This window comes from Mya arenaria, chromosome 8, assembly GCF_026914265.1.
Source record: "Mya arenaria isolate MELC-2E11 chromosome 8, ASM2691426v1".
In the NCBI taxonomy this organism is placed as follows: domain Eukaryota; kingdom Metazoa; phylum Mollusca; class Bivalvia; order Myida; family Myidae; genus Mya; species Mya arenaria.
This window is the reverse complement of record NC_069129.1, coordinates 33,388,450-33,408,324: the sequence shown is the minus strand read 5'-3', so window position 1 is coordinate 33,408,324 and position 19,875 is coordinate 33,388,450. Positions and strand designations below refer to the sequence as shown.

General features: G+C 38.4%; 1 protein-coding gene across 2 annotated transcripts; it reads left to right on the top strand.

Moving 5' to 3' along the window:
- Positions 1–718: 718 nt before the first annotated feature.
- On the top strand, positions 719–18,669 carry LOC128243383 (solute carrier family 12 member 7-like). Of its 2 annotated transcripts, none has more exons than XM_052961135.1 (26): positions 719–775; positions 1,057–1,198; positions 1,658–1,728; positions 2,061–2,189; positions 3,513–3,656; positions 4,717–4,902; positions 5,202–5,431; positions 5,600–5,805; positions 6,348–6,488; positions 7,065–7,163; positions 7,393–7,450; positions 8,230–8,348; positions 8,675–8,846; positions 9,082–9,180; positions 9,467–9,586; positions 11,094–11,198; positions 11,431–11,519; positions 11,690–11,769; positions 12,556–12,644; positions 13,268–13,386; positions 14,170–14,376; positions 15,594–15,685; positions 16,350–16,508; positions 16,788–16,906; positions 17,042–17,187; positions 17,437–18,669. In XM_052961135.1, the coding sequence occupies exons 2-26, from the start codon at positions 1,099–1,101 to the stop codon at positions 17,526–17,528; spliced, it is 3,171 nt and encodes a 1,056-aa protein (XP_052817095.1). In that variant the 5' UTR covers positions 719–775; positions 1,057–1,098; the 3' UTR covers positions 17,529–18,669. The 2 variants fall into 2 exon arrangements, with proteins under 2 accessions (XP_052817095.1, XP_052817096.1); XM_052961136.1 differs by having other exon boundaries at positions 733–775; positions 1,078–1,198.
- The last annotated feature ends 1,206 nt before the right edge of the window (positions 18,670–19,875 follow it).

Genomic DNA, 19,875 nt, shown 5'->3' with positions numbered 1-19,875 from the left:
TATTAAAGTAGAGCTCTGTAAAACAGCAGCAACAGCAGTAGAAGAAATAGAAGCTGTAGAAGTAGTAATAGTAGGAGTAGGAGGTAGAAGCAGCAGCAGCAGCAATAGTAGTAGTAGTACATACTTAGAAGAAATAGAAGTTGTAGCAGTAGTTGTGGTAGCAGTAGCAGCAGCATCAGCATTTGCAGTAGTTGTAGTTGTAGTAGTAACAGAATCAGAAGTAGTAGAAGTAGAAGTATATTTTGTTGTTGTTGTTGTTGTTGTTGTTGCTGCTGTTGTTGTAATAATAATATAGAGGTGGCATTAGCCGCAGCAACAGACGAGCAGCATTTATGAGCAGCTATTATAACTGTTGATATCATCATTTTACAGGCTTGGAAAAACTTAGTCCATCTTTATAATAATACGGAGACTACAAACACAACCTTTTGTTTCAAACCTAGTATAGGCCTTTTAAACATTTAAATGGTCCCCATATAAAAGCTTGTTGAATAATTCCAAAGCGGCAGATGAAGATAGTCTCTTGTCAAAGTCAAATAGTGCTAAATCGATGACTCTGTAAAACGTTCACAGATTTGTATATCAATAAGGTGACCCAATAAAGCGGCATTGTTCATTGTAAAGACTTAGTATAAAGGCATTAATACCCATTGTACTTATCTTTTGATCTTTTAATTTTGCATTACAAATATTTTTTTTACTACATGCAATATAAACTGTGGCTTGCAATATAAAACGGATTTATTATTTAGTATTTAGTATACACAAGTCCAGTGTAAGTATTTCATTGTACTTCATCTAACTAGTAATATGCACAACTATAAATACATACATCAGATGATTTTGAAAATGCCTACCTCATGCCAAATTTTGACTTTAATCTAAAATTAAGTTTAATGGTAAAATGTTTGATCTTTCAGAACCTTCCAAAGGTTGTTAATTTTATATACCAAAACAGGGGAACAAGTCATTTGTTGTTGTTTCTTTTTAATCAAGTTCATCAAAGTTGTTACTTTAAAGCAACAACATTTCAAAAACATAACTGATATTATTCAGAGCGTTTGAGATATTCCATAGTAGTTCTCCTTTGATGCCGCGATGGCTTCATCCGAAGGAACCAAAAACGTCCGCTTCACTGTCGTACCGACGTCAGAGCGGAACGCTGACAACGACACTGCTGATGCGACGGAAACAACAGGTGATGTGATTGTGGCAAAATTATAGATTCGCTAAATTAATATATTTATTTTTTACAAATCAACTCATACACTGTAAAAATTGGTTTTACATATAATTGCGTTAAAAAGAATTTTCGACAAATAAGAGGTTGTATTGTTCGATTTATTTGCCTTTATTTCTCATTTTTTATGTAGAACAACTGTTTGCTTTGTTGCAGTGTCTAACAAGAGTGTGTGTCTAACAATGCCCTCGGCCAAATGGTACGAGAAACATTTTATTCCATCCTACATTGTAAAAAGATCGCGCATTTGTTATTGTGATATTAAATTGTGTAACCATAACAGATAAATAAAAGTAATAGTATTTAAAACGAAGATTTTTTTTAATTACATTTTGAGTAAAAAATCTAGACTACAGAGGAGTAATTATATGTAACTTTTCTATCAAGTGACTTTGATCATTGGTTGTCATGTGACAGGAGGTTCTGACGACGATGCGTTCACGGCAGGGGTCACCGCGGTACACCGGGACACAATGGCTCTCTATAAGGTATACAGCCAGTCTACAAGAGAATTGTTTGTATGAACAAGTCTCTTTGGAAAATTATCTTTACTTACGACAAAACCTTCTTGATCGAACAATCAAACATAAAACCAAGACAGATGGTGTACAACTTCCTGAAATGTTAAGGCTCGCTTTATTCATGCTTCGAATACAACGCATTAATAACATGTATAGATATTATTGTAAACATTAAAAAGCTGTATTTAAGAAATGTTAATTTTCGCACCATTCTTCATTCTACAATTGTTGCCTTTTAAGGCGCTTACATAGATTATATCTGGTATGAATACTACCATAATAATGGGTTATTTGACTAGGAGGACCTGGTGAGGGGCAGCATCGCGCGAGTCATCAGCACGAGTTCCATGTCTAACGTGCGGACCACTAAGGTTTCCTTCAGCGAGGATGTCCCGGAACAAAAGGATGAGGTCCCGGACGGTCCTAAGGTTAAACGAATATAGAGTTTACTATGATATCATTCAATTTAAACCAAATCAAGTTCACATCGCTTTCATAATCGATTTTGACTTTTAACCATTGCCATAATGACCCAAAATAGCATAATGACGTTACATAAAAATTATGTCAGATACACACGGGTTTTGCTAGCATTTTGATAAGTTTATAATGAAATCATGTTTAATCAATAACCGCATTATTTTATTTTTGTTGTTCTTGTTTTTAAATGATTTTAGTTTTAAGTGATGAGCACGTGTAAACATTTTATGTCCCATGGGACGGTTTTGTTCCGGATCATTCAAAGAAAAATCGATTATTCTAATATAATTTATATGAACCGATTTTAATACAACTTTGCCATAACGTTGGCGGGAAACGACGTTATACGTATGGATGATGGAAGTGACGTAACTTTATTCGTTTTCCGGAAGTAAACATTGAAATCAAGAAGAAAAAAACGCCACCTAGCTGCAGAAGGTGCTTTATTGAAAGAAAACATGGTAAATAAAAGACAATGTATTTGGTGCCATGTAAAAGCTCATTAAAGGAATGAATAACGTGAGTGGTGTCATTATCATTAAAGATATTCGTGGCATGCTAACACAAACAATAGCATGATTAACAATTTTCAGTTTATATTACAGCGCGATTATTCGCGTTCCGAACATATCCGAAAATGTTGCGTTTATCGGAAAATGTTTACAATTGTGTTGAGGTGTTAATATTTGATAACACTTGAGATCGTTTTGTATTGAAGTGAAAAAATGCGTGTATAAAATCCTTATATATATATTTTAAAAAGGTCTAGCCACGGCGCTATTTGGTTGCTATATGTTTAACGATTTGTTAGAATATGCAAAGCATGAGAGAGCAGAACATGCCTAGGCTGTTCAAAATACGTAAGCATAACAAAAAATCGTTGTTTTTTTCCTGTTTAGTCCGTTGTTTATTATCGTTCCGGTATCGTTGTCTATTGCGAACCATTTCTAATATCTTCTTCAAAAGGAGGAAATAAAGAATTATCTATCTATCTTATCTTATCCATTTCCTGCTTCAAGTTTGCGCCTGATCATTTTTGTGTTAAACTCCGTCACCGATTCATACTTTGCTTTACGTGTATTATGTATAACGATATATTCTAATAGTACATGTACAACAAAACTGGCAAACAAACGTCAACATTATGTTGCCGTAAATGGTCACAACATCGTGTGTACGTCAATACATTTGTAGATTAGAATCATTTGCCATATACACATGGATGACTAAAACATGTTAAACACTCTAGGCTGTTATATATCTGCTTGTAGGGCACACTAGGTACGCTCCTGGGCGTCTACCTGCCCACCATCCAGAACATATTCGGGGTGCTCATCTTTATCCGTGTCACGTGGCTTGTCGGAATGGCCGGAACCATCGAGGGCTTCTTCATCATCTTCCTCTGCTGCTGCACGGTAAACATTCATCTCTAAAGCGTTTGGATTGTGTGTAGTTGTACTCTGTTGTAGTAGTTGTTATTGTTGTAGTTGTTGTTGTTGTTGTTGTTTTGGGTGTTTGTGTGGTGGTTGTGAAGATTAAATGCCAATTTAATATTGAGATTTCCATTAGGTACTGTAAGAATTAAGAAATTGTATTAAATTAAATCCATTGGTATTGTAACGTACATGTCAACAAACACCAACAGATCCCTTCAGAGAAAAGCATGCTCGACCCTGAAGGGATCTGTTGGTGTCGCACGTTACAAATGGTGGCAGCGGTGGGATGTTGACAACTGCCAGAACGGCGTTGCCTTACCATTGAGTTTCCCAGACCAAGACTCGAGACGGGTCTTCTCGGAGGGTGATGTAATGTATAGACCCTGTCACACTGTCACGACTTGCATCCACGAGTTACCACGAGTGCTGGTGAATTATATCTCGCCAAAAAAGACCCGTACGACAATTTTAAACCGTTTAAAGTTCTCGCCACTGCTTGCCGAGTACTTTCTGTATGAGAAGACATGTCTTCGACATGCAACGACAAGGATTCGAGTCCAACACGACACCTGAAGAGCTTAGGCGAGTTGAAACTCGCAACAACTCGTAGCCAAAAGTCGCCACAGTGTGACAGGGGCTTAAAACGGTCCGCTGTAGGCGGCGGATGTGCGTTCATAGTATAACAGTCCGTTATAGACGGAAGTACGTTCATAGTACGTATGTACTTGGTTGGTAATATGCAAATTGGGAAAGCCTGGGTTCTGTATGGATTGAGAATTAACTGTATAGAAAGATATAAGATATTTAGTTTCAGTCATATGTTTTAAGGCAGATTAAAATACTTCAAACATGTTTTATCATTAACTGTAATAGCACACATAACGTCAATTACGTATCAGGATTCAGGGGTGTAATTTGGGCGAATCTTCCCATTGACAATGGCTGGGGTATACTCTGCTATTCAGTATTCATTTTTATTTCCTAATAATTCAAGTGTAAGGAAACGGTATGTTTTAATGATATAATTCGTTTCTTTCAGACGACACTGACGTCAATCTCCATGAGTGCCATAGCAACGAACGGGATAGTGCCTGCAGGCGGCTCGTACTTCATGATTTCCCGGGCGCTAGGCCCGGAGTTTGGGGGCGCCGTGGGATGTCTCTTCTACCTGGGTTTCACAGTGGCCGGCTCCATGTACGTCATAGGGGCCATTGAGATCCTTGTGGTGAGTTGACCACTATTACAATATGTATATTTGGCTTGGTACCTGCATCTACCATGTTCGACTTTCAAAACACATTGCATGCATAAGCTTTAAAAATAATAAGCGCGTGTCTTTCAGTTCCATTTTGCAATAATTCTTTGACATAGACACTTGGTCAACACATCGTAAAGTTACTGGATCTGTTTCATTAGAAAAGTATTACCATTGTTATTCATTATTGATAGTACGTCATAGCACAGCTCATTTAAACTGCGTTATACCATAACTGAAAAAAAGTTTGTTTTATTTCTAAATTTCAGACATTTATAGCCCCGAACATTTCATTATTTGGTGACGTCACTGAACTCTCGAACGCCATCAACAATTACCGCGTGTACGGCACGTGTCTTTTGCTACTCTTATTTCTCCTCTGCTTCGTTGGAGTGCAGTTCGTGGCCAAGTTCGGGCCCGTGTCGCTGTTCTGCGTCATAATCTCCATTATTTGTATCTACATCGGCTTGTTCATCGCCTCGCCAGAAAGAAGCATCAAGTAGGGACATTTTTACTTCGCTTTGATTACAATCTTCTTAATAAATCATTGCTTTCAAAAAACTATTCCTTGCCTGATGATAAGTGCATTTGGCTATACAGATTCTTTGTGTCCTATGCATGTACATGCGAGGTTACGCTTTACTCTATTATAAGAGGTGTTCTTCAGGATATGTTACCTCGGCGAGCGGCTTTTGACGTTAGCGTCGGTGACGGTGAACGGCACGATGATGTGCACGCGGAATGAGAGCGGGCCGCTGTTCGCGCGTTACTGCACGGTACGGGAGAACGGCACGTTCTGTGACCCGTACTTCTTGGAGCACGAGACTCGCCTCGTCCCCGGCATACCCGGCTTCACCAGTGGCAACTTCATAGGTAGAAACCAGGGAATTGAAGGAATGAGATCGTAGGGAGGTTGAGCACGTGAATTTATATCATCATAATTATGTGTATCATTATAAACACAAACACGCTGTCCGTATAGTATCTGACATTTGACATGGTTTGCAAGGAAATTTAATTCCTCATGCTTTACAGCATTCGGAGCTCCTCTGCCATTTCCATCGAAAACAACCTCGGATGTATATGGGCGGTTTATAATGTCCGAAAATTAAACAACGCTGCAAGTAGATCGCGTAGTAATTTAGGAGTTAAACCTTATGACTTTACTCTAAGGAATCGTAACTATTAATTCAATAATTCACATCATCGGCAATCAGTTAAAACTTAGATATACTGAATACATTTTAAAACACTACAATTTATTTTTACTTTAATTAAAAAAATACGAACTACTTTCATTGATACACCGTCATACATCCGAGGATAATTTCGCTGGAAAATTTAAAGTAGTTCCGAATGGCTTTACAGGTGAGATGAACACAATCAATATGCCGCGTTTGTTTCGTTATCTCCAGAAAACATTCCCCACCGGTACACGGAAAAGGGTAACATTATCGGACAGACGGTACCGGGGGATCGGGACCGGGGGGAGATCATAGCCGACCTCACATCCACATTCACTGTCCTCATGGCAATCTACTTCCCATCCGTCACAGGTACATGTGCATACAACGCCAAGGCAGTTTTTTTTTAAATTGAACTGTTTTTCGTGCGCTGTACTATCCAATATTGAGGTCTACATGAATTGTACTAGTATTTTAACGGGATAATTACAATATTTCTTTTATAATGGCCCTATAATCAAAACTGGTTTTTTTGCCGTTTACTCAGATTGTCACATGATAACATAATATATTTGAAAGGAAATTTTCCTCTAATGATCACGTACATGAAAACTTTGACAGACTATTTGGATTTTGGATAAACTTCATTCCACCATCAAATACACAGCAAACATTAAAATTCTATTTATCATATTTCTATTGTTGCATGGAGATTTTATAGGCATGTCCGTAAAGATACAAGTTTGTGAATAGCCCGAGATTTACTACGCGCAGAGTCAACCAAGCTCTATATTACACATTTTCATTTGTTGAAGTGTATTACAATGTACTTTTAAATACCGGGTACCTTGAGGACAGCCAGAGGTCCATCCCCGGGGGCACCATCGCCGCCGTACTCTACCTCCCCCCCCCCCCTGTAGTCTGTTATATGAATATCTCCTATTGCAGGGATAATGACGGGGTCTAACATGTCGGGGGACCTGAAGGATGCCCAGAAGTCCATACCCACTGGCACAATCGCTGCCGTACTATCAACATCCGCCGTCTGTATCCTTCACCCGTATAGCGAATTTGTTAACTGAATACTCAAAATAAGTTACGTCATAGTAAAGTTTATCTCAAATCCATGTGGCTGCAACTCAACAAAAAACAACACTGTGGATGGATATTACACCTGTTGAATAAAATTAGTTTACATATAAAACTATAAGCTTGTATCCACCTTCATCATTGCAATATAAAGCATATATATGTAAAGTACCTTAATTTTACTCAGATCTGTCCCTAACATTAGGATTTGCATCCTGCATCGAAGGGGATCTCCTCAGGGATAAGTAAGTACTCACATCGAAGGGGATCTCCTCAGGGATAAGTAAGTACTCACATCGAAGGGGACCTCCTCAGGGATAAGTAAGTACTCACATCGAAGGGGACCTCCTCAGGGATAAGTAAGTACTCACATCGAAGGGGACCTCCTCAGGGATAAGTAAGTACTCACATCGAAGGGGACCTCCTTAGGGATAAGTAAACACTCACATCGAAGGGGACCTCCTCAGGGATAAGTAAGTACTCACATCGAAGGGGACCTCCTTAGGGATAAGTAAACACTCACATCGAAGGGGACCTCCTCAGGGATAAGTAAGTACTCACATCGAAGGGGACCTCCTCAGGGATAAGTAAGTAGATAAGTAAGTACTCACATCGAAGGGGACCTCCTTAGGGATAAGTAAACACTCACATCGAAGGGGACCTCCTCAGGGATAAGTAAGTACTCACATCGAAGGGGACCTCCTTAGGGATAAGTAAACACTCACATCGAAGGGGACCTCCTCAGGGATAAGTAAGTACTCACATCGAAGGGGACCTCCTCAGGGATAAGTTAGTACTCACATCGAAGGGGACCTCCTCAGGGATAAGTAAGTACTCACACATTGTCACGAAAGTTACTTCCGAAATGAATTGTTGTAGTAATGAAATGAGGCTTCCAACTATATATGTTGTTTGTATGAATAACTAGTTTCTGGCCAGGAGACACACTCCTGCGAATTCATATCTGCTAAAGCCATTTGTTCTCGAAGAAGGACCCTTAAGTTTTTGTTTTGTATATCTATAGATTGGGCGAGTCTCTTGGCGGTGGCATGGTGGTGGCCTACATAGCCTGGCCCACCAAGTGGATGGTCCTTATTGGAGCCTTCCTTTCCACAATCGGCGCTGGCCTACAGTCAATCAACAGTATGTTGTGTTTTTTTCCACATAATCAGGTAAAAGAACAGAAATCAACTGTGCGTAAGACCTTTAATTTATTGCTTGTTTATTTCTTAACATTACGATAAGGGCTGCATATCCATCACCATTATATATAGTTATTCACTTATTCACTCATTATTTTTAAGAGAGAACAAATTGGTAAAATATTTCATCATATAATAAATGATTAAATAAAACATTCAGCAAAATGTAAATCACTTGAAAATGCATTTCTGCCATGATTGAAGCTGTAAAGCAAAGACAAAGCCAAAGACATGTTAACTTAATCTCAACCTTTTCTGCTCCTGTAGCTGCGCCGCGACTGCTGTACGCGATCTCCAAGGATGGAATCGTGCCCTTTCTCAAGGTGTTTTCCGTCACGAAACGTGGGGAACCCTTCTATGCCCTCCTGCTCACCGTTGGTATTGCGGAGGCAGGCGTTCTTGTCGGCAATCTCGACCACGTCACTCCCGTCATTACAATGTGAGCAGTTAGAAAGCAAGCGCAATGCTAAGAACTTGTTAATTATACCAACTAGTTGATACTATGATGTGTCAGATTATATTGATGTCGCCAAGTGTTGCCCTCCAAATCAAGAGTTTTCAATGGCAGTACCATTGCGTCGAAAGGTCATAGACTAGAGAAAGGCTAAACCAACCTGTTTTAATGCTTATGAAACATAAGCTGCTGTTATGTTTCAGTGCTTTTTCATTCGTAGGTTTTTCCTGATGTGTTATTTGTTCGTGAACATGGCGTGCGCTGTGCAGACCTTGTTGAGAGCCCCTAGCTGGAGGCCCCGTTACAAGTTCTACCACTGGTCAGTATTGGTCAAATGTTTGATATATTGCATCGTGTCAGATAAATGATCTTTTCAATTCACAAAAGGCTTTTTTGTCGTATGATTGTTTAAACTATAAAATTTTAATCAACAACTAAGCCATGGCAGTGTCTAAATCCAATAGTTTTGGTATACTGGGGAAGCGGCTCATGAGTCTGTTACCCCAAACATCGGGTAAATCGAGGTATACTTCCGGTCCCGACCTCCCGAGCTATCTCCAATTTACTGTAATTTGCAACACATTTGTAAAGCTTTTCGACCCCAGGTCTCTATCGCTGATCGGTGTTGGCCTATGCACTACTCTAATGATCATCTCCAGCTGGTACTTTGCTCTGGCGGCCTTCGTGCTCGCTGGCGGAATCTACAAGTACATCGAATACAAGGGGTACGGATACACGTTACTTTAGTTTTACTAGTACCATATAATGATAAAGAATACACAGAAATGGAAGACGTGGTCCAAACCTAAACTGAGATGTATTTTCATGAGATATCTTTCTTGTGATACATTTTGGTAATTATAATTGAATTATACATATGGACACGCAAACGTTATAATATGACTAGATTGAGTAGATACGTAGAGATTATAAGTATCTTCCATGGCCGAGAGTGTAAGATAGGTTCATTCCGACCCGAGCGTAGGGTGTTTTGCAGAAACGAGGTTTACCGAGTTTCCGCAAAACACCCTGCGCGAGGGTCGGGATGTACCTATCTTACACGAGCGGCTATGGTAGATGCTTTTTCTCCCACCTCAGTTCAACAAAATTTAGTTAAAATGTATTTTTTGCTGGAACTCTTTTGTGCTTAGTGAAAATAATTGCGAACGGATATGCGATAATTCGTGGTTGTCATGGATATTCGCGCAGTGATTCAGAGTGTGTTAATGGTCTGATCGGTCTTTAAATAGTTCTAAGAAGAGTGAAGCATTATTTCTTGAAAGATGCGTGAAAACTGTTTTCTGGTGACATTTGAAGCGAGAAATAATAAACTAGCGTTCTAAATATTGCCACAAGACAAGGTTTCCATGATGCGCTACAGACGACAGTCTTCAACAAGTGAGGTAATTACAATGTGGTGACCACTAAAAGAAGTTCCATACGGGCATTTTATCTTCGCCCGTGGGCAAGATTATAAGTATCTTCCATGGCCGAGAGTGTAAGATAGGTTCATTCCGGCACGAGCGTAGGGTGTTTTGCGGAAACGAGGTTTACCGAGTTTCCGCAAAACACCCTGCGAGAGGGTCGGGATGAACCTATCTTACACGAGCGGCTATGGTAGATGCTTTTTCTCCCACCTCAGTTAAACAAAATTAAGTAAAAATGTATTTTTTTTTGCCGGAACTCTTTTGTGCTTAGTGAAAATAATTGCGTACGGGTATGCAATAATTCGTGGTTAACTGTCATGGATATTCGCGCAGTGATTCAGAGTGTGTTAATGGTCTGATCGGTCTTTAAAAAGTTCTAAGAAGCATGAAGCATTATTTCCTGAAAGGTGCGTAAAAACTGTTTTCTGGTGACATTTGAAGCGAGAAATAATTAACTCGCGTTCTAAATATTGCCACCAGACAAGATTTCCATGATGCGCTACAGACGACAGTCTTCAACAAGGGAGGTAATTTCAATGTGGTGACCATTAAAAGAAGTTCAATACGGGCATTTTATCTTCGCCCGTGGGCAAGATAAGAATTTCTAGCATGGTTAAATTAATGGATCTACTTATCTGAGGTGGGAGAAAAGAATTTCTAGCATGGTTAAATTAATGGATCTACTTATCTGAGGTGGGAGAAAAATTGTGTCTTTCACTCTCTGTTCCTTTTTTGGGGTCAATCAGGGGCTGTTTTCAAAAAGCTTGTCTATTCCATACATAAAGCACTTCATTTATGATTTCAGTGCAGAGAAGGAGTGGGGAGACGGTATCCGAGGCATGGCCATGTCCCTTGCCCGCTATTCACTGCTCAAGGTCCAGCAATCCAAGCCCCATACCAAGAACTGGAGGTATATGTTTGTCTTGGGCATTCGTTATTGGCCAAGTGAAGTGTATGAATGAAATAACTTTAAGCTTCAAAAACATAAACTTAGGCTTTCATTTATTGCCCCGGTTAGAACTGTTTCGATATTTTGAACATACGACATTCTATCAACAAAGCTTCACATAGTAGAATAGACACATATCTCTCTCCGCCCGTTATAATGCATAATGTCCTGATGAAACGCTTTAAAACCACAGGCCACAGATGCTGGTGCTGAGCAAGCTGAACGATCATTTGATACCGAAGTACCAGAAAATAATAACTTTGGCTGGTCAGCTGAAGGCAGGTAGGACGAAAACATTTGTACATGTATGTGAAAAGAATGTGAAAAGTTATCTTTGCCAGCAATATTTCTCATTACATGTATGTGTTATGTGAGTACAATTAAAGTAGATAATAGTTTATTTATATTACATATAGAGGATTTTGTAAAGCCCTCGTGCGTTTATGTTCAAGGGAAAGGGTTTGTGTTGGTGTGCAGTGTCCTTGACGGTGATGTTAAACGAAGGGCGCCCGACATTGACAGGGCTAGAGAGGTGAACTGTACTTTGTATCACTAAAATTCTTAAAATTGAAGATACTTGTCTGCTTTTCTCTAAAACTGTTGTCGTAACAGACTTAAAAAAACTGTTACAGTACAAACTAGTGTTAACAGCCTCATGCCGGGTATAGTATAACTACCTGTAGCGGATCCGTGTTCCCTAAAATTCTGTCTGCGTACTATGCTCCAATGTACAGTGTGTGAATACCTCGGGATAAATTGCGTCATAAATGCTACATAGAAAGGTAATATATTGCTTCCAATAAAGACTTTAAACAAAGATAACTTCACTATTTCTTTACCATTTTAAATGAAACACAGCGCAGTCTACGGTCTTTTACCAGAGTTTGATTGAGAGTTCAGTTTCCTAAAACACTTCGACAAACCTTTTCTCAATACGCCCGTCAGACGGAGCACTGTCAAAACATAATTTTGTAAACAGGTTTGTCGAAGTGTTTGATAAAACTAATCACCTTATCAAACTCCGGTAATAAAACGAAGGCGGGGCTCTTTAAGCGGCATAGACTGCCCTTTGTTTCATTTAAAATGGTGTAGTAAAAGAAAAGTTATCTTTGTTTTAAGTGTTCATTTTATGCAAAATGTTGCCTTCCGACGTAGCATATATATGACGTAATTTATCACGTGGTATACACACACTGAAGTAATCGTTTTAGAACATCTAGAAGTTAAGTCGTCAATCAAAACTGTTTACTTCTTCCAGAAGTGCGTTTACTTAACGTTTTGAACATATTGTTATTCTATATTTATTTTCGTCACGCAGAACATTCAGAAGGTAATGGAACAGGAAAATGTGAAGGGTTTCAAGGACGTGCTCGTCTCCAAAAGCCTGCTCGACGGGCTGTCTTACCTGTAAGTTGCAATTTACGTGTGCAATAACATGGACAAATCGGTGTTCATGTTAAAAAAGCATTCGATTATATAGTTGATCTATTTATTCCAGGTGTAATGTAAGTTCTGCTAAATTAAATATGTATACATCGCAAATAGTTCTGGATTAATTCGACCCCGGTACATTAGTACAAATATAATATTGTGTTTGCCAAATAATACACACTTTCATTTTCAATCGTACATTGTAACGGTTATGTTCAAAGTGATAAATATAATTATTTATTGAAATGATACACTAGCTTTTATATGATCAATGTTATCGAAACTATGTACATTGACCTTATTGAGTGTTCAAACTATGTACATTGACCTTATTGAGTGTTCAAACTATGTACATTGACCTTATTGAGTGTTCAAACTATGTACATTGACCTTATTGAGTGTTCAAACTATGTACATTGACCTTATTGAGTGTTCAAACTATGTACATTGACCTTATTGAGTGTTCAAACTATAGTTATTATCAAAGTACTGTAATATGTTCACGGCTGATACCCCATAAAACATTGCTTTAATCTCAATGTATCCTTGTATGTATTTTTGTGCTGGGAATGCTCGTATGGGTGTGTTAACTATTATAGAGTGCAGACTGCCGGCCTTGGAGGTCTACGGCCCAACACGGTGATGATTGGATGGCCTGAAGACTGGAGACACGCGCAAAACAACGATACACCCAACATCCCATACAAACATTTTATACGTACGGACCATTCCAACCTGTTAATCTTGCAAACAGTGTATTCGTTAGTCGTTAGACTATTTATGTATTGTCCACGGTCAAGGTACTTAGCGATTCAGCAATCCTCTCACCCAATGTCTAGTGACTTAAACAGCAGGCAAAGGACGTTTGAATAACGTTGGGTTGGAGTGTGTACGTGATTAGAAAGTGCAATCTTTTCTACCTTACGTACGTTTTGGTATTTAAAAAGAAACACTTTCAGTCATGATGGCGTTAAGCCATAATACAGTCAGTTGGCGTTAAGCCATAATACAGTCAGTTGGCGTTAAGCCATAATACAGTCAGTTGGCGTTAAGCCATAATGCAGTCAGTTGGCGTTAAGCCATAATGCAGTCAGTTGGCGTTAAGCCATAATGCAGTCAGTTGGCGTTAAGCCATAATGCAGTCAGTTGGCGTTAAGCCATAATGCAGTCAGTTGGCGTTAAGCCATAATACAGTCAGTTGGCGTTAAGCCATAATACAGTCAGTTGGCGCGGGTTGACAAGCCATAATACAGTCAGTTGGCGTTAAGCCATGATACAGTCAGTTGGCGCGGGTTGACGTCTTGCGCCTGCTGGGCTAGACGTTTGCACTTAATTCAAAATGTTAATTGCTATAATATAGAAGATCAAGTTTAACCATTTTGATAACTTTTCACAGAATTATTTTATTTTACCGAAAATCTTAGTTTAACTGTATGATATAAATCACATGTAATAGTTTGCGTATTTATAATACACATATTGCTAACCATTTTTAAACCAGATACTGTCGAGGTGATAGAGGCTATGGGCAAGGCGCTGCTGGTAGTGAAGGATTCTACTGAGTTCCCGGACAACCAGGCCAAGATGCGGGGAACCATCGACGTCTGGTGGATAGTCCACGATGGCGGCTTGCTGCTCCTATTGCCCTACCTCCTCCGCCAACACCGCGCCTGGAAAAACTGCAAGCTCAGGGTCTTCACTGTCGCCCGTATCCTTTTAATATTACATTTATTAACTTTTAAAAGCTACCTAATCGTTTATTTACACGAACCCAATGTATAATTACGTCGTCTGTTTCAGAATTCGTTTGACTGATACCTAGCTTATTATACAATGAATAGGTCACAGTTTAATTGTAGTCTCATTAAAGGTAGTCTAGTTCATCAATTTCGTTAAAAAAGGGTTCAAACAAAGGCAAGCCGAATAACACTAGTCATACGAGAGTACTGTTGTAGTGTCTGGGGACTTACACATTCCTCAGATACCACAAAATCATTAATATTCAGAAAAGAGCGATTAAGCTAATAATGAAGTCGGGAACTAGCCACTGTGGAAACATATTCAAACAGTCAGGGTTGCTCTCTTTTGAAGACAGATGCTATTATCATCTTTCATTTCTTGTTTTCAAAAGCATGAAATGTTTGACTCCTTCGTACTTCACAGAATTGTTAACATTTGCCAAAATGAGCACTATAGCTTGCGTTCTTCAGAAAACAAGGATCTTTTTGTTGTTAAACCTAGAACAAACTATATAAAAAATACATTTGCCTATAAAGCAATGCAAATTTGGAATTCTCTTCCTACATACATTAAATGTAAAGTTAAGCTACCAGCCTTTAAACATGCATTAAAAGGCTACTTATTGGCAGAATAATTTTATCACATGAATTTCAATCTTGACACTTTATTTAATTCACATTATAATAAAAAGTTCATTGTTTACATGAATTGTGAATTGTGAATTGTGTTAATGTACGTATATGACATTCTTGCAACAACTTGTAATGGATACTACCAAATATGTAAATGTTGAAAATATATTGATTGAATGTGGTTTTACTGAATATATCTACATTATTTACAGTATGAAATAATTGTAATTTATAATCATCATATTAAACTGAGTTGTGTTTGTCAAAGAAATGTATGATAGTGATAGTATGATTGTATGTTTTTTATGTTGCTTAATATGTAACTTAGTATATGTGTTTTTGTAATACTTTTTGTGTGAAGGCCATGCTGGAAATAAGTAGTATGTCTGTAATGATTGTACACTTAGTATGTAATCTTCGTTAAATAAAGTTGTTGTTGTTATTATTATTATTAGAGTAGCTTGTTATCACTGGGCGTATCCATGCACATATAGTTGCATTGTATAATAGAGTATATACTATTGTATTGTTGGAAACTTTAACACTGTTCCAGAAATTGAAGAAAATACCATTCAGTTAAAGAAAGACCTACAGAAGTTTATGTATCAGCTCAGAATAGAGGCGGAGGTTGAAGTTGTTGAATTGGTAGTGTATACGTATTTCTTTCTTAATAAAGTATTGAAATATCAACCTCGTCAAATCTAGAAATGGATCACCAAGTTCCTACCTCGATCAGAATGAAGCCCGGCCAGACTTGAAGCTGGTGTTGGTATCAACCTGGTGATACTCGATGCCTAGCGTGGTAAAGTCGGGTGTCGAACATATGTCTTATCAAAACGGGGAGGGCGTATTAGTCATTAAGAGAGCCATCATTTTGTTTGGTAAAGACTTCATCCAAATTTACTTTTTTCTTATATTTCCGATTTCTATTAGATCGTTAAATTTGAAAACCTTATCACAAGACTGTTGTGACGCCTTCTGCTTTTCTATGAGTTACAGCTGTCTCGCACTAAGCCCGTAATCTGCAACCGCGACCATGATAATTTGTATTATGTTATTCTTAGATACGTTGTAAGGACTTAACTTGGAGGCTTGACTTGGTGTGCAAGCTATGTATTCGTCACTATGATCTGACCAGTTCAATGCGTGCCCAAATACAGGGGTTTTACAAAAGACCTGTATGTGGAATATACATAAACCCTTGCTGCATGGTGCCATGAACCAGGTAAGTTTTCCAGAGAAGGTATGAGGATACGATTATCTTATACAATGTAAAAGGCACGTCAATGTTTTTTTCCCTCTTTTCCAGTCGGAGACAGACATATCGGAGTACACGTACGAGCGGACACTGGAGATGGAGCAACGGGCGGAAATGCTGAATAAACTCAAGGACAGACGGGAGAGTGCCACTCAAAGGCAACTGGAAACTGTCGATAATATCCGCCGAGGCAGCAGGCATGAAATCAAGGTATCTTTTGGTTATGCTCAAAAGGGGCAGGTAAGCTTATCCCTGCTATGGTTTGAAATTTTTGTTTTCAGTTTGCAACCGAAGATGTCAGTGAAAATAAATGAAAGTGAAAACGTGTAAAAAAACACAACGGTTTTAACATTTTTCCGCGCAATGGTCGCCTGGATTAATTAAACTTTACTTATACCCTTTGTAGACTCACTTGACGTGCACTAACTCCCCTCATGTATATCCCTCTCGCCCGCTCGTTTGACACTTTCGGTACTGTTATTGTTACAGATCGACCTGCCCCATGTTGAGGATGACGGGGAAACCCAGCAGTACACATTTACTCCCTCTAGTAGTAAGCGGCCAAGCACCATGAAGTTTCTCGCGGAACCAGTTAACAGGCATATACCGTAGGTTCACCCGATTTGAATATTTTCTTCTACATGTATTTCCAAATATTGCCTGAATGTTTGGTTTTCGTTATAGAAACTTGATAATGATAATTTGTTAAAAAAGAACTGATTTCTATTTGTTCTTCGTCCCAGGACTGAAGAAAATGTTCATCAGATGCACACGGCGGTTCGCTTGAACGAGCTGATCCGAGCAAACTCTTGCGACGCTCAACTTGTCATTGTCAACCTCCCACCACCGCCGCACGTAGGCGCCACTGACGACAACAGTGACCTTCATTGTATCCTTACTGATATGAATACAAACTGTATAGGAGTTCATGTTATAGAATGTTCATCTTTATCAAATTAGATTAAATAAACAAGTCCAGCAGTGAACAACTGCGCATAGTTGCTGTGTTACGGTACCACTGGGTGTATTATTGGTCCCAGGGTACCAAGACCAAGACGATCGATCAACTGTCTAGCAATCATTGGTTTTATAGTAGAATGCATGAGTTTGTACATGTTTATCTTTAACTTCGTATCAGACATGGAGTTTCTGGAGGTATTGACGGAGGATGTAGGGCGCGTACTCATGGTGCGAGGCAGCGGTACCGAGGTCATCACCATCTATTCATAAACATAGCAACATGCTGCTACATGGGTGCAGCGCGTGGACACGTGTGATATGCGTATACACTGGAATTGTAAATGAGCACATACAGTATACTTACCACACAATGATATAAAATATTGTGGCTGTGCTATTGTTCAACAATAGTGGTTTAATTCCATACGTTTGGACAACTGGAATAATATATCCAATTTACAAAAATAAAGGAGATAAAAAGAACCTGTAAACTACCGTCCTATCACAATTTTAAGTTGTGTTCAGTGTGTTTAACAATGACAATAATATCATCAATAATTGTTAATTTGGCTTTAGAAATGGATTTTCGACAAACAGCTATTTACAAAGTGTGGAGATACGGATTGTGGGAAAAGGTACAAAATTGCATTATTAAAAAAATATGCGTTTATTACGTGAACTCCTTCAAAGTACTCTGATCTGCGTTAGACAATGTGAAAGTCGTTCACACCTGCAACATGTGCTTGATGCTTATAGATAATAGTTACTGTACTATTTCAATGATAACTTTTTGTACAACAAAGCCTGAGGAAGTAGCATTTTCTAAGCGGAAACCATAACATTTTACCATACAGCTAGAATACATGTTACATCTCAGGCAATAAGAACAACATGATTTTCATTTAAGAAACTCTAGTAGTCTCAATGTATCTCCAAATAGACTTATCTGATGAAACAATTAAACCAATTTCACTTTATTGGGCAAACATATGGCGAAAAGGTTATTTATGTTGTACACTGAATGAGTTCAACTAAAGTTTTTATCAAAAACTATTATTACAAAAAGTTCAGCTATGCGGTGATCATATACCAAACTGTATGGCTTAATAAGGAGAACCTATAACCACACAAATATTCTTGCATACCGGACGTGGGTTTCCGGTCATGTGACCGGTGCTGGAAAAACTCATCTTACACCCCCCATGTAAGATGAGTCACGCGCAACAACGCGCCACTTTTTATTTCATTTATTGTATGGTTTATGAAAGGTATAGTATGCAATTTCAATAAAGCGGAATCAAAAATATAAGTAAACAATACTTTTAATTAAAATTGAAAATAAATAATCTTAAAAGCGCGATTTTTAAAGGGACTATTTGACGTCGATAGTGATTTAAAATTACTGCGCTTTATGACGGCAGTACACAATGTCGCACGCGCATTTTGGTAAAATGTACAAAAGTACGTTTTCTATGTCAATTTTCCCACAATTTTAGGTATGCAAGAAAAAATATCAATCAATGTTTTTCCGGTCCGGATCGAAAAATCCGACCCTCGGGCACGCTGCGTGACCGGTAACTCGGCAAGCCCCGTTACCGGCATACGCGCGTGCCCTCGGGTCGGATTTTTCTATCCGTACCGGAAACACATGATAGATACTTATATTCTTGCACACCGGACAATGTGTTTCCGGTCATGTGACCGGTGCTGGAAAAACTCATCTTACACCCCCCATGTAAGGTGAGTCACGCGCAACAACGCGCCATTTCTTATTAGTCGGCGCCCAGAAGGGCGCCGACTATATTTGATATTACTTTAGAAATATTCCAACTTAGGGACTAGTTCATAAATTGCAGAACAATGCTTTCAATAGTTTCGACGTTGCATGATAAAATATGAAGTTTAGTATGTTTTATAAACACATGATAGATACTTATATCATTATATATCGAAGAATAATTGTTTTTTGGACAAGTTCGTGTAATAATAATGATGATAATAATATCAGTATCTTCTATAGTGAGCAAGAATCCACAGGCTACCAATATAAACAGCTATATACACGGAAACAATCACTTACTTACTCTTAATACATCTCGGCATTTTATGAAAATATGAATTTCAAAGGAAATACATTAATTCAATTGGCAAACAAAGAAGGACAAACTGTAATGCAAAGTAACATCGGTCAAGTTAATGTCAAAAAGGACATGCACTGTGATTGGGCCACGAGTCGTTCTAATACCCGAGCAATAACAGCCTTTCCGCAATACGGCACATAATAAGCAAAAGTGATTATAATAAATTATTTCTTTGTCACGAAAGAGTTATTTTGACAGCTTACATTTAAAAATGTTTTATATTTGCAAAGAAGTAAAGCAGTCGAAAGGAAGTGAAAAATCAACAAATACGTTGATTTTCTAAAAACCCATTGACAATGAAGACTAATAGACATCTAAGAATGTAAAGGTGACAAGCAGTTTCATGACATTTAACTCGTACGTCTATCTTTCATTAAAATGCATCGATAGAACATTTTTCTAAATGCTGACCTTTTAAATTTTGACCCGATTAAATTAAAGAAGATTATTATTATAGAAGATAATTGTTTGTTTCA

Bases quoted from the DNA above. Each gene is read 5' to 3' on its own strand.
- LOC128243383 (XM_052961135.1), top strand. From the start codon at position 1,099: ATGGCTTCATCCGAAGGAACCAAAAACGTCCGCTTCACTGTCGTACCG. The intron at 5,432-5,599 runs GTAGGGACATTT...GGTGTTCTTCAG, and splicing joins TCGCCAGAAAGAAGCATCAA to GATATGTTACCTCGGCGAGC. The intron at 7,451-8,229 runs GTAAGTACTCAC...GTATATCTATAG, and splicing joins GGGGATCTCCTCAGGGATAA to ATTGGGCGAGTCTCTTGGCG.